At 45.1% G+C, this 12927-nt stretch overlaps 1 protein-coding gene across 7 annotated transcripts in view; it reads right to left on the bottom strand.

Moving 5' to 3' along the window:
- The window catches only part of TCF20 (transcription factor 20), a 151094-nt gene that overhangs the window by 103516 nt on the left and 34651 nt on the right, over positions 1 to 12927 (bottom strand). For all 7 annotated transcript variants that reach the window (XM_075067788.1, XM_032803172.2, XM_032803167.2 and 4 more), the window contains exon 2: positions 3609 to 9254. In XM_075067788.1, coding sequence (XP_074923889.1) covers positions 3609 to 9218 — 5610 coding nt within the window. In that variant the 5' untranslated portion in view covers positions 9219 to 9254. The remainder of the gene's footprint in view (positions 1 to 3608; positions 9255 to 12927) is intronic.

Genomic DNA, 12927 nt, shown 5'->3' with positions numbered 1-12927 from the left:
CCACTCCTAGCAATACACATCGTTATCTACAACCAGGGGATCCTGTAACTTGTTTTTCCTAGAACTGGCATGCTACACCCTTCCCAGAGCCAAGATATAAGACATCACCTTAAGATTGGATAGGTTTCTGAAGCCAATAGACAAAAATCCATTTGCGATGGTTCATATCTGCACTAATGGCATAGCATCGCAGGATAGCCAACAGATAAAAGATTACTTCAGGGAACTTGGAACACCAAATCATGTTAGGGAAAAGAATGACCAGCACTTTACGCACCTACCTATAAATACATAGGAAAAAAGTTGCATGATCATGAGGGTCTTCAATTTGAGTGACATGCTGGAGGTCTCATGCTGTCACTACTAAGACATCCTTGGAACTCTAAATATTCTAGATGACAACTTCCTAACTGTAAAAAAAAAAAAAAGTGTTGCAACCAAAATGGGGGAATTCGATATTAGACCTCCTCAAGAGGAGCTGATCACAAAACTAAAAATTAATGACAGTTTAGGTATTTGGCATTTATATTGTGCAAGCAGAATAAAGTCCAAATCAGTAATTATATATATATATATACACACACACACACACATATACACACACACACACACACACACACACACACACACACACGCACGCACACTCTTGGGTGTTTTAAAAGGGCCCAATTTCACAAAGCTGAAAACAATTATGAGCCAAAGCAGCTGGGTGATAGAACCAGCTCAGGAAAAAAAAAGTGAATAACTGAGAATTTACTAGATGTCCAATGAGCCACAATGGAGGAAGCCCATGCTAATTAAAAATCTGACCTGGTTTAGAGGGGAAGGGACGGCAGCTATTAAAAAACAACAAAACAAAACACACACACCCCGCCCCCACACACACACCAAACCATAACATATGGAAGAAAGGGAAGTTGAGAGTGAAAAATATAAATCACCAATTAGGAATATAAGACAATTGCTCAGGGAAGCAAAGGAACACAGAGAAATCTATAGTCAGCAGAGTTAAGGACAATAAGGAGGAGTTTTTAAGTTTATTAGGAACAAAAAGAATCCTAACAACGACATTGGTCCATTGCTATACGGAAATGGTAGAATTATTAATAATGCAGAAAACAGATGTTTTCAATAAGTATTTCTGTTTGTATTTGGAAAAAACCTGATGATATATTCTCATAATTAGATGAGAACACTCTTTCAGTTCTACCAGTATCAGATGGATGTGAAATAGCAACTACTAAAGTTAGACATTTTTGAAAATCAGCAGGTCCTTGTATCCAAGAGTTTTAAAAGAGCAGGCTGAGGAGCTCCTGGACTGTTAACATGATTTTCAATAAATCTTAAAGCACCAGGAAAGTCCAGAAGAATGGAAGAAAGCTAATGTTGTGCCAATACTATAAAGGGAAAATGGGATGCCGCAGGTAATTATAGGACTATCATTCTAACATCTATTCCAGGAAAAATAATGGAGTGGATAATATGGGACTCGATTAATAAAGAATTAAAGGAGAGTAATATAATTAAATGTCACTCACCAAGGGTTTATGAAAAAGAGACCCTGCAAACTAACTTGGTACTCTTTTTAGATGAGATTAGAAGTTTGGTTGATAAAGGTAATAGCATTAATGTAATATACTTTGACTTCTGTCAGGCATTTAACTTGGTACCACATAACATTTTGATTAAAAATTAGAATGATATACGATTAACATGACACGCACTAAATAGATTAAAAACCGGCTGATACTTCTCTAAATGTAACTGAGGAATCATCATCGAGCAGATATGTTTCTAATGGAGTCCTGCAGGGATTGGTTCTTGGCTCCAGGCTAGTTAAAGTTTGTATCAATGACTGGAAGAAAACAAAATAATCAATGATAGTTTGCAGATGATGCAAAATTGGGGGGAGTGATAAATAATGAAGAGGACAGGTCACTGATTCAGCGTGATCTTGATTGCTTGGTAAACTGGGTGCTAGCAAACAATGCATGTTTTAATATAGCTAAATGTAAATGTATACATCTAGGAGCAAAGGAATGCAGGTCATACTTACAAGATGGGGGAATACAGAGGGAAGCAGTGACTCTGAAAAAGAACTGGGGGTTGGGGTGGCTAATCAGCTAAATACGAGCTCCCAGTGTGACGCTTTGGCTAAAAGGGCTACTGTAATCCTTGGGCCTGGTCTACACTGGGGGGAGCGGGGGTGTTCGATGTAAGATACGGAACCTCAGCTACAAGAATAGCGTAACTGAAGTTGACATATCTTATTTCAACTTACCTACCATCCTCACGGCGCAGGATTAATGGCCGCAGCTCCCCCATCAACTCCACTTCTGCCTCTCGCCCTGGTGGAGTTCCGGAGTTGACAGGGAGCGTGTTCAGGGATCAATTTATCGTGTTTCATCTAGACACGATAATCTATCCCCGACAGATAGATTGCTACCCGCCAATTTGGCGGGTAATGTGGACATACCCTGGGATACATAAACAGACGAATCTTGAGTAGGAGTAGAAAGGTTATTTCGCCTCTGTATTTGGCACTGGTACGACCACTTCTGGAATACTGTGTCCAGTTTTAGTGTTCATAATTCAAGAAGGATGCTGATAAACTGAAGAGGGTTCAGAGAAGAACCACAAGAATGATTAAAGGATTAGAAAACATGCCCTGTAAAGACAGACGTAAGGAGCTGAAGCTGTTTAGCTTAAGAAAGAAAAGGTTATGGAGGGGGACTTGATTATAGTCCTTAAGTACCTACCTGGGGAACAGTTATTTAATAACATGCTCTTCAATTGAGCAGAGAAAGCTATAAAACAATACAGTGGCTGGAAGTTGAAGACAGACCAATTCAGACTGGCAATAAGGCATAAGTTTTAACAGTGAGAGTAATTAACCATTGGAACAGTTTATCCAAGTTCTTGGTGAATTCTCCATCACTGGCAGATTATAAATCAAGATTGGATGTTTTTCTAAAAAGATATACTTTGGGAATTATTTCAGGGAAGATCTATGGCCTGTGTTACACAAAAGGTCAGGCAAGATGATCACAATGGCTCTTTCTGGCCTGGGAATCTATATAGACATCCCCAAGACCTCACATCCTGGTAACTATCTTTCTGGCCAATAAGGACTAGACAGTACTCTTTTCAAAGCTCATCAATACACACAATACACCCTGATCCAGACTTGCAGCACCACTAGCTAGTCTAAATGTCCTCCCTACTACAAAGGCCAGACCTACACTTTTGTGGTTGTAGGATATTAATCAGTATTTAATAGAAACTGGATAAAGAACAAGGCTGAGATCTTCATGGATATACACATCTCTTAGACAACTAATTCTCATTAAAATTAAAAAGGTACTAGAGCGTCCAAAGCCTCCACGTGGCTTTAAACATCTCAGCCCAAAGTAAATTTCAGTAGGTGACCTCAAGTAGGATTTTTACTCTCCATCAAAAGGGAACTACTGAAGATTTATATAGAGAGGAAACATGGATGTTTGAGGTACAGCAGAAAGAAAAAAGCATATTACAGGGAGGGAAAAATTCTATGGTTGCAAAAGGAAAAACCTTTCATTCATCAATACATACTAAATTCTGGTACTCACCATTTCTCTTGCTATTTCCACAGCTTCCTGCAGCCCATAGAGCCTGCCACACACCAGGTAGATTCCATTGGCCCAGAGAATACAACCCTCATGGACCCAAAATTCATTGCTGTCAAGAGGTAGTTCAGGAATTTGTAACTCCAGCTCAGGGCCACCTTCTGAAGTGGGCATGGGGGCTTTTAAGTCCAAGGGAGTCTTTTCACTGCCACTGCCACCCTCAGTGGTTGCTTTCTTACAAGCAGCTCCCCTTGAAAGTGACCGAGGGGCCCCACCACAATCCTCAGAGCGATGCCGCCTCTTAAAGCGGGGGTGGGCAGCCAGGCTTCTCTGTTCTTTTTGTTGTTGCTGTTCTTCTTCCTCTTCTGTATCGGTCTTGGAGCCATTAGAAGCACTTTTGTGTCGTACCTTGACCTTGCTTTGCATTTCTGAGGCCCTCTTGGGAGGTGGGTTTTTGGGCAGTGTAGCTGCATAATCCTGGGGATAGAAAGGCCCAAAGAGGTCTCCCATGTTGCGGTAACTGGCCCACTTTCCACAAAGGCAGCAAACCAGATGCCCCAAGACAGAAGACTCAGTTATCACTGGGCCCTGCAGCATGAAAGTTGAGGTGGGCAGAACTTTGCTCTCAGTGTTGCTAGGAGGGGGTGTCAGTGACCTTTGTCCCTTTCGGCCCCTCACCAACTTGTTCTGCTCTTCTTCCTCTGCATTGATGATTGTGCACACAGCACCTATCTCACATTTGTTTACCACATGAATGTATGGGAAAAAGGACTTGTTCTTGGTGTCAGTTTTATCCAGTGACTGGGTGGCATATTTCAGCTTGATCTCTGGTTCTTGAGGTTCCACAATTGGAGTGGCTCGTCTAGTTTTCCGCTTTCGTGGTTGTGCTGCAGGTTTCCTCCTCTCCCTCCTTTGTCTCTTAGGTTTTGGTTCTCCACCTCTTGTTCCTTCTGATGGCTGTGGTGGTAGTGGCACTGTTGGAGGAGGAGGTGGTGGTGGCAGCTGCTGCTGTTGCTTCTTCTGCTTGTTTACGCTACCAATAGGCCTCCCCTTTTTCTTTCCAGAGGGGAAGTATCCCTTTGGAGGGAAGCCATCTGGCTTAGGTGAAATATTTGTCACATCTCCATCTTTTTCTTCAGACTTTGGGTTTGGTTCAGAAATCAACATACTGGAAGGAGAAACTGTTTTTGAGTCAAGAAACATCAGAGTTCCAGCTCCACTTAAGGATCCATCTGATCGTCCTTGACTACCAGACTTCTGCGACGGTGGTGTGGCAACACTGGCCCCAGATACCTCTTTACTGACACTTGCAACTTCAGGTGTCTCCTTCTTAACTTTGTCATCCCCATTACTGTGCCACTCTTCTGAAGATCTTGGTAGAGATGTTTCATTAGTCAATTCTTGGCTCACTTGCCCCACTGGATCTGACACAGTCTCCCCTTTTCTTTTTTCTACCTCTGGTCCATGACCTACTAAACTCCCACCTTCAGGTGGTCCACATTTGAGGGACAGGATATCGTCAAGGGTGACTGCATCTGCACCAGTTTCAGCACTATTGGAGGAAACGCTTCTCCTGATATTGGGGGATGTAATCTTTTGAACAATAGCTTCCAGTTTCAATCCCCGCCCCTTCCGTGGCGGCAATATTTTGGTCTTAGCCGGGCTTGTGAGGGAAACAGCAGGGCAATTCCTGTTGTCAGGACTTTGGAGATCCTTGGAGGAGTCTCCCTTCGGGAGTGGCTTGCCAGCATCTTGGCTTAGAGATGAGTGTGTATAGGAGTTGAATGCTTTGTCAGTTCCTTCCTTTGAGGTGGGAAGCAGTCGCCCTTTATCTTCTGTGCCACTGTTCTTCATATCCTGCGACTGTCTTTTGCTAGGAATAGGAGAAATGAAAGAACGAACCCTCCTTCTCATAATTAAGGGGTTTTGAGGAGACTGGTCTTCCTGGCTAGGGAGCCTCAGCATCGCATTACTAGGTTTGGGCAAATCCGCAGATTCCTCCCGCCTATGCCCATCACTATCTTGAGAGCAAAACCTTTTTTGCTTGGTTGCTCCTAGAGGCCCACTGTTCTTGGCAGGAGAGATCTGCCGGGAGAGATCCCAACCAGATTCCTGTTGCTGCATCTTCTGGCCACCATGTTTTAATTCGGAGCATTTGTTCTGTGTACCATCACTTCCTATGAGACACCGCGCAGCTTCTTGGCTTCCAGTATCATGATAAGAGCTAGCTTGGATATACATCATTGCTTCCTTGTCATTTTTCAAGGGACTTCTAACTCTCTCAAGGAACTGCTGTTGTCTTGGACTCTTCCTTGCTCCTTCCTGCCTGTGCTGAGCTGCAGCAATCACACCCTGTGCAGAACTGCTGCTCCAATCTTTGTATTCTTCTTGCTGCTGGTGGTATATCTGCCTTTTGTAATGATACTGGGAATTCAAACTTTGGTTAGGGTCACCAAAAGCATGAGACCTAGTGTTTGTGTGATATGCCGAAGCCAAAGATGAGCCTTCAGAGTTTGGGGGGAAGGGAGAATGCAAAGAACCCCTGCTGACCTTCTCAGAAAGTGTCATGTGTGGATTCATGTGGTGGAGGTCCGTTCCTGGGCCTCTGCTCCTGCCCGGTGACATCTTCAGTTTGTCAGCCAGATCTTGATATTGAGAAGGTGATTTACCCCTCATGCCCTCTCTGCTGCTTCCCATTCTTCCAGGTGCTCGTCTTAGTTGTGTTGATCTGCTGTCCTGCTGGGAGATGTAGTCTGGCGTAGAATCAGGGCCGGCAGCTCCAGGGTTGGCATTGCCTCGGAAAGACTCATGCTTAACATTGGCAGGGTGACAATGGTCTCCTGATTTTTTACTGTTGAGATTGACTGAGGTCTTGGCCTGTTCAAAATCTTCCTCTTTTATTTGCCCAGTATGAGACTTCAACTTTGTTTCCATGGACACCAGGCCACCAGGGAGGATGACTGACTGGCCTAAACCAGGAGTGAGACGTTCACTCCTCCCACTTCTGGCCTCAGCACCTATGTGACCCATTGGGTGAAGCCCAGGATCTCTGACAAGCTGCCTTAATGGAGATATGTCACAGATTACTGATCTTCTCTCTGAGAGTGTTCCCCCTTCATGGGCTGAAGACTGTGACTCTATCTCAAACTTTCTAGGGATAGGATAGTCAGCCAGATTGATCTGTTTTATCTCAGAAGCGGTGCCAGTTGATTTCCTATCCCATGGGCCCCAGTGAGGACTTTCCAGGAGAGATCCCAGGCTTTTATTTAGGAGACTCCTATTGGTTAATTCATTGGTTTGACTAATTAGAATGTTAGGTCTCATGGCTCCTTCCAGGCTTCCAGCCATGCCTGGATGTTCTTGTACATTCCTAGCATATCTTCTGTCTGGGTGGTGGTGATAACCCTGCAAGACTTCCTGCAGAAGACTGGGAAACTTCTCATTCCTGCCCTTTCGCTCACTATGCCCTGGAAAATCCCCTTTTTCTTGACCTGAAGGATACTGAGGAAAGCCACCAATATTTCTCTGCATGCCAGCCCCAAGGTTGTCCTTATAGCTGTACCTCAAACTGCCAGGTGATTTGGAAGGTTCTGTTCTGCCAGGAAAAGTTGAGCCAACGATTGCATGGCCAGGCTGGCTGTTTCCCTCTCCATTGTGGTTCGTATTGTTATCCCCACTCTTACTCCCTTTGCTCCCTCCTTGAGGCTCTGACTGTGGTAACACCTGCCCAGTTTCTTTTGTTCCACTGGCACCAGGAGGCGCTTGGGTAGCTGGAGGAGCATCATCTTGTGAGGATTTATCCTGCCCACCTGATTTTTCTACTCGGCCTGTCATGGCCTCCCGAGAGACTATCACCCCAACTGTCTTTTCGTTCACCTTTGGGGTGGTCTCCACTGCTATTAGGACTTCCTTTTCACCTGGGGAACCCACATCTTCCCTAACTGCAGGGCTGGAACTGAGTTTGGCTGGCTCATTCTGAGAGCCTTGTGCTGGTGACAAGTTGGATCTCTCTAAGTTACCCCGATTGTAGGTAGTGTCAGAACTAGTGCTCTGGCCACTCAGCTGTCTGACCCTCTCTCCATGGTCCTCTGAACTGCTAGAGCAGCCGCCATCGAGGGACTCTGCCATGGGAGACTTAAGCTGCTCCACTGCCTGGGAGGAGCCTTCTGAGTTGGTGCCACTGTCAGCTTTTTTAGACGACGATGACCTTTTGGAACTTTTTTTCTGAGGTGCCAAGGCATCTGAAAGTAACATGTGCTGGACTGTGTTAGGAAGGTTGGCCACTTGAGAGCTTAAAGCACTTAGGCTGCTCAGCCCTGGATCTGTAAGTCTCTTCTCCTGAAGTCCTTCCAGCCCAAATCCCTTGAATCCTCCACTATGAGCATTGGGGCTCGGCATCATGGATGGTGTTGGGCTAAGCTGAGGCATCATCTGTAAAATTCGATTTCTAGAGCCTATCGACATATTGCCTTGCCCACACTGGAGGTTTTCCCCACTTGGCATGAGGGGTGATGGGGTAGAGCTGCAGCTTGGAGACTGGACCACCGAGGCTGCTGGAGATGGGTTGGATATAGGACTGAAGTTCTGATGGAACTGCATGGGTGATCTCACAGGGACTTCAGCTTGGCTGTACTGTCCCACTTGACTTTGAAGAGATAGCTTGGTGGTAGCATTTGAGTACTGCATTACATGCTGTGAGGGGTGCTGTTGCTGCTGCCCCTGCTGTCCACCCTGGGGCATCTTAGATTGCTCAAAGTTTTTTATTGGCTGAGTCTGAAAGCTGTAATTAGATTGAGTCCCATATCCCTGTGAATTAGAACCTACAGCATGGCTTTCATACTGTGAACCAGCATTCACATTGTAACTGCCATCATAGTTCTGCCCAGACTGCCCAAAACGCTGCGGGGAAGGGAAAGAGGAAGAGGAAGAAGCAGGGGGTTGATAGTGCTGGCTGAATTGACCCACTCGTAACTGGTACCCAGAAGCAGAGGAAGGCAGGGCAGATGGACGCTGCATTGGCTGCAAGTGAGAGGCGCTAGTTGCAGGCTGGCTGGATGCCTGTGGTAAAGGCTGATGGGATTGATAGAGCTGCTGTCTCAGCTGTTGCACCTGCTGCTGCTGGCTGGAAGCCTGCTGCTGATACTGGGCACTTCCTGGAGAGAAAGGACCAGTATAATCCTGCTGATAGTGAGATACACCCCCAAGGGCTGAATGCTGTGTTTGGAACTGGCCCACGTGTCCCTCGCTCCCGTACTGGCTCCCAAAGTTGCTTCCTTGGGGTGGCCCGTAGCTCTGCACTGGTCCAGATGGCCTGCGCTGAGGTGGCTGCTGCCCGCCTGCTGCCACTGCATCCTTGTTGGAGGCCATGTAGTAAAACTCTCCTGCTTCTTTTCTAAAACCTTGGTAGCTCTGGTGCCCAGAGCTCTCACCAGCCATTGCTGCAGGTGCTGCTGTTGCTCCCCGACGCCCACTGCCAGCACCTCCTCCAAAGCTCTGGAACATCTGGGCCTGCTGGCGGGGGCTAAATTCTTCTAGCCGAGATGACCCGTGCACTTCCTGTGGGTAGCTCTGCTGGTTTCCGTGGTAACTGCTTTGCTCCCGAAAGGACTGCATGCTGTTCAGCACCAGAGTGACCCCTCGATAGCCCTCCTGGAAAAAAAGGAAAAAAAAAGTTAGCAAATTCACATCTCCCAGTCATACCATCAGTAAAATTAAACTACAGTATTTAGCAGTAATTCAAATTTAACACCTCTCCTACCATGCAGCTCTATCAATGCTTAACACCTTAGCCACCCCTAGTAACTGAGGAAATAGGATTCCCATTTGTGCTAAGAAGTCAAAGGTGTTCATCACTCCCTACCTAGTTACAGCAGCATTCCAACATTAATGCATTTTATAAAGGATCCTCCCTACTATCAGCAATTGGGTTGTGTCCCCCAGAAGGACTAAACATTTCGCTAAACCAATTCAAGTGGGAGAATGACTCCTATTTCAGTAACACTGACTCCCACCCCTAAATTATCCCTTATAGGCCAGGAGATGCTCAGAGTGGAGTGACTATATTTTATTACTACTGTGGAAGTCTGAACTAATGGCAAAAATTATATAAATTATTGAAACCTATAGTAAGAAAAAATATCCGGAGACCAAGAAGCCTCTCTCCAAACATCCTCCATTAGAAGTCAATCCAGATGTAAATGAGACAAGATCAAAGAGGGCCCTAAAATCAAAATTATCTGGGAAACTGCACAGGGACAGTCATCAACTCACCCAAATACATCTCTGTTCACTATACTCAAGCATCCCTATGATGAAACATGGATGAGATGCAGCACTCCAAGAAAGTAATTGTATTCCCCTACCTAGGCTCCCAAACAAAGCTTCCTTGGTTCTAATGGATGGAAAGTCACGTCCAGATAGACTGCTGCAGCTTTCCACCACTACTTGAGCAGCAGCCTACAGCTTCACCCCATACCAAGAAAAAGATGGTTTATATTGGTTTGTATAAAGTTAACAGACTATTTTTTTAAAAAGCCGAAAATATATGTCTTAAATACCTGGTATAAACCACCTATATTCACACCACCATCCCATGAAGTTACATTTCAAAGAAGTTTCCCTATATCTCTCAATATTCATGTCTCGGTCCTTGAGAAGGAGTCATGAGATCTAACTGCAGAACTGGTATGGAATTCAGCCTTATATTTTAGCAGAAGCCTGACATTTGTTGCCAGCTGAACAAGTTTGTGTGTATTGTCCTTTTCAGAATTAAAAATGAACGTGCAATCTACATAAGGGCCTACTGCTTCTGACATTCCAGCTACCTTCCACCAGTGCACAAATGGGCGAGGCAACATGGAGACACACTTATCGAACCCATCCTCAGGCTTTAGAGTAAGGTACACAGACACAAAGGAAATGAAGGGCATGTCTACACTACAAAATTTACATGATTTAAGTTGGGTCAACCTACAGACACCGCAGTAATTAAATCAGCTGTTTGTGTCCATGCTATGCTCCTTCTATCGGTGGTGCACGTCCTCCTCATGAGCACTTGTACTGAGTTGAGTGGGGCACTGTGGGGCTCTGTCCATCAGCCTGAGTCTCCAGCCATCACAGGCAGCAACAAGTGATGTAAGCAATGCAGTCTCTATACGAACACTATGTCAACTACACCTCTACCCTGATATAACACGACCCAATATAACATGAATTCGGATATAATGCAGTAAAGCAGTGCTCGGGGGGGGGGATGGGGGGGGAGCGCGATGGCTGTGCACTCCAGCGGATCAAAGCAAGTTCGACATAATGCAGTTTCACCTATAATGCAGTAAGATTTTTTGGCTCCCGAGGACAGCGCTATATCGGGGTAAAGGTGTACATTGACCTAAGTGCTACACCTCTCGCAAAGGTGAAGCTTGGCGTAGCTGGCAAATTAAACCAGCAGGAGGAACTTTGTAGTGTAGACACTTACACAATTAGGTTGACTACCTTACATCAATCTAACTCTTCAGCGTAGATCAGGCCTGAGAAACAGGACAAGAAAAACACAAGTATAAAAGTGGTGTCTTCAGGCTATGGATGAGAAATTAGAGACACACCTATTGTAACAGATAGCTGTTATCAGAAAAACTCCCACACTTCAGTTTTTGACTCTACTCCAAGTCTTTCCTTTTGTATCCACTTTTCAAAAGATGACCTCCTTCACACTCCTCACAAGATCAGGTTTTTCCATACGACTCCAGACTCATAAAACGTCATTTAAAACAGGTTTACCCCATAAACATTTTTAAAAAAGGTCTCAGAAGCCTTTTCTACGCTAAAGAAGTTTTGCAAAACTTTTCCACCATTCCTAACACCTGTTCAACTCCAACAGTATCAGTAGCATTAGGAGCTCCAGTGTAGTCAGGACGTTTTAAGCCTTATTTTATCTATTGCTTCTTTTAAAGGTTGAGTCTTTTAAGGCTGGTTTACACCTAAAATTTAGATTGATCTAGCTATGTCGCTCAGGGCTATGAAAAATTTTGCACATAGTTAAGTCGACCTAACCTCCACTTGTGGATGTAGCTAGGTCAACGGAAGATTTCTGCTGTCATCCTAGCTACTGTCTCTTAAGGGGGTAGATCTACTACAGTGAGGGAAAAATTCCATCCATCGCTACTGTAGCAAGTGTCTACATTATAGCACTACAGAGGCCTAGCTGCAGTGCTGTAGCTGTGCCATTGCAGTATCTGTAGCGTAGACATACTCTTAGCGTTTCAAAAATCCAGTACTTACTCAGATTGCTCAGAAATTTGGTGCACCTCTCCGGAGTGCAGGGTAGGGTTAAGTGAGCCAGCTTTGGGGCATTTAAACACAGGTTTCCCGAGATACAGGTTCCCCATCCCCAAGAAAACCACCAGCATCTCTTGAGATTGACAGATTCTATCAATGGTTTTTGCACAGACTTAGGGATAAAAACTTAGCTCTAATCATGACCAAAATGGTCTCAATTGCTCACACTTACTTCAATTTGTGCATAATACCCACTAACACTTTGAGGGACCAAAATTGAAAACTGTATTCGAAAAATAGTTTTGCTCTCTAGACATGCCCATACCTAATGTTCATGAGCCAAACAAATTACACTGCACGCATGCAGACAGAATGTCCAAGAAAGTTCCTCCCCAGCTACAACCCATAGAATTTGTGCGGCTCAAGGGCCATTGAACCGAGCAACAGGCAGGCAATGTAGGCTGGAACCCAAGCCTTGGCAGAAAGCTGAAAATGAAACAAGTATATTACTACAATCTGCTTCTGTCAAAGGGGTGCTTGTTTTGGGGAAATGTAAAAGATAGTTACCTTTTCCGTAACTGGTGTTCTTTGAGATGTGTTGCTCATGCCCATTCCATATTAGGTGTCCGTGCTCGCCACAAGTACCAGTGCAGGAAGTTTTTCCCTCAGCAGTATCCATAGGGGACAAGCTCTGGTGCCCCTAGGATCGTGCCTGCATGGCATAGTATAAGGGGTGCCACTGGCCCCCCACCCACCCTCAGTTCCTTCTTGCCGGAAATTCTAACAGTGGGGAAGGAGGGCAGGTCATGGAATGGGTATAAGCAACACATCTAGACCACTACCAGTTACAAAAAAGGTAACCGTCTTTTCTTCTTCGAGTGCTTGCTCATGTCCATTTTATATTAAGTGACTCCAAAGCAGTACCCCTGAAGGTGGGTAGGAGTTCACAGACATGTAGACTGCAAACACAGCTCTGCTAAACCCAGCATCGTCCCTGGCTTGCTGAGTGATGGCATAATGAGCGGTAAACATGTGCACAGAGGCCCAC

The sequence above is a fragment of the Chelonoidis abingdonii genome, chromosome 1, assembly GCF_003597395.2.
Source record: "Chelonoidis abingdonii isolate Lonesome George chromosome 1, CheloAbing_2.0, whole genome shotgun sequence".
Lineage (NCBI taxonomy): Eukaryota > Metazoa > Chordata > Testudines > Testudinidae > Chelonoidis > Chelonoidis abingdonii.
This window is presented reverse-complemented; position numbering and strand designations above follow the sequence as displayed.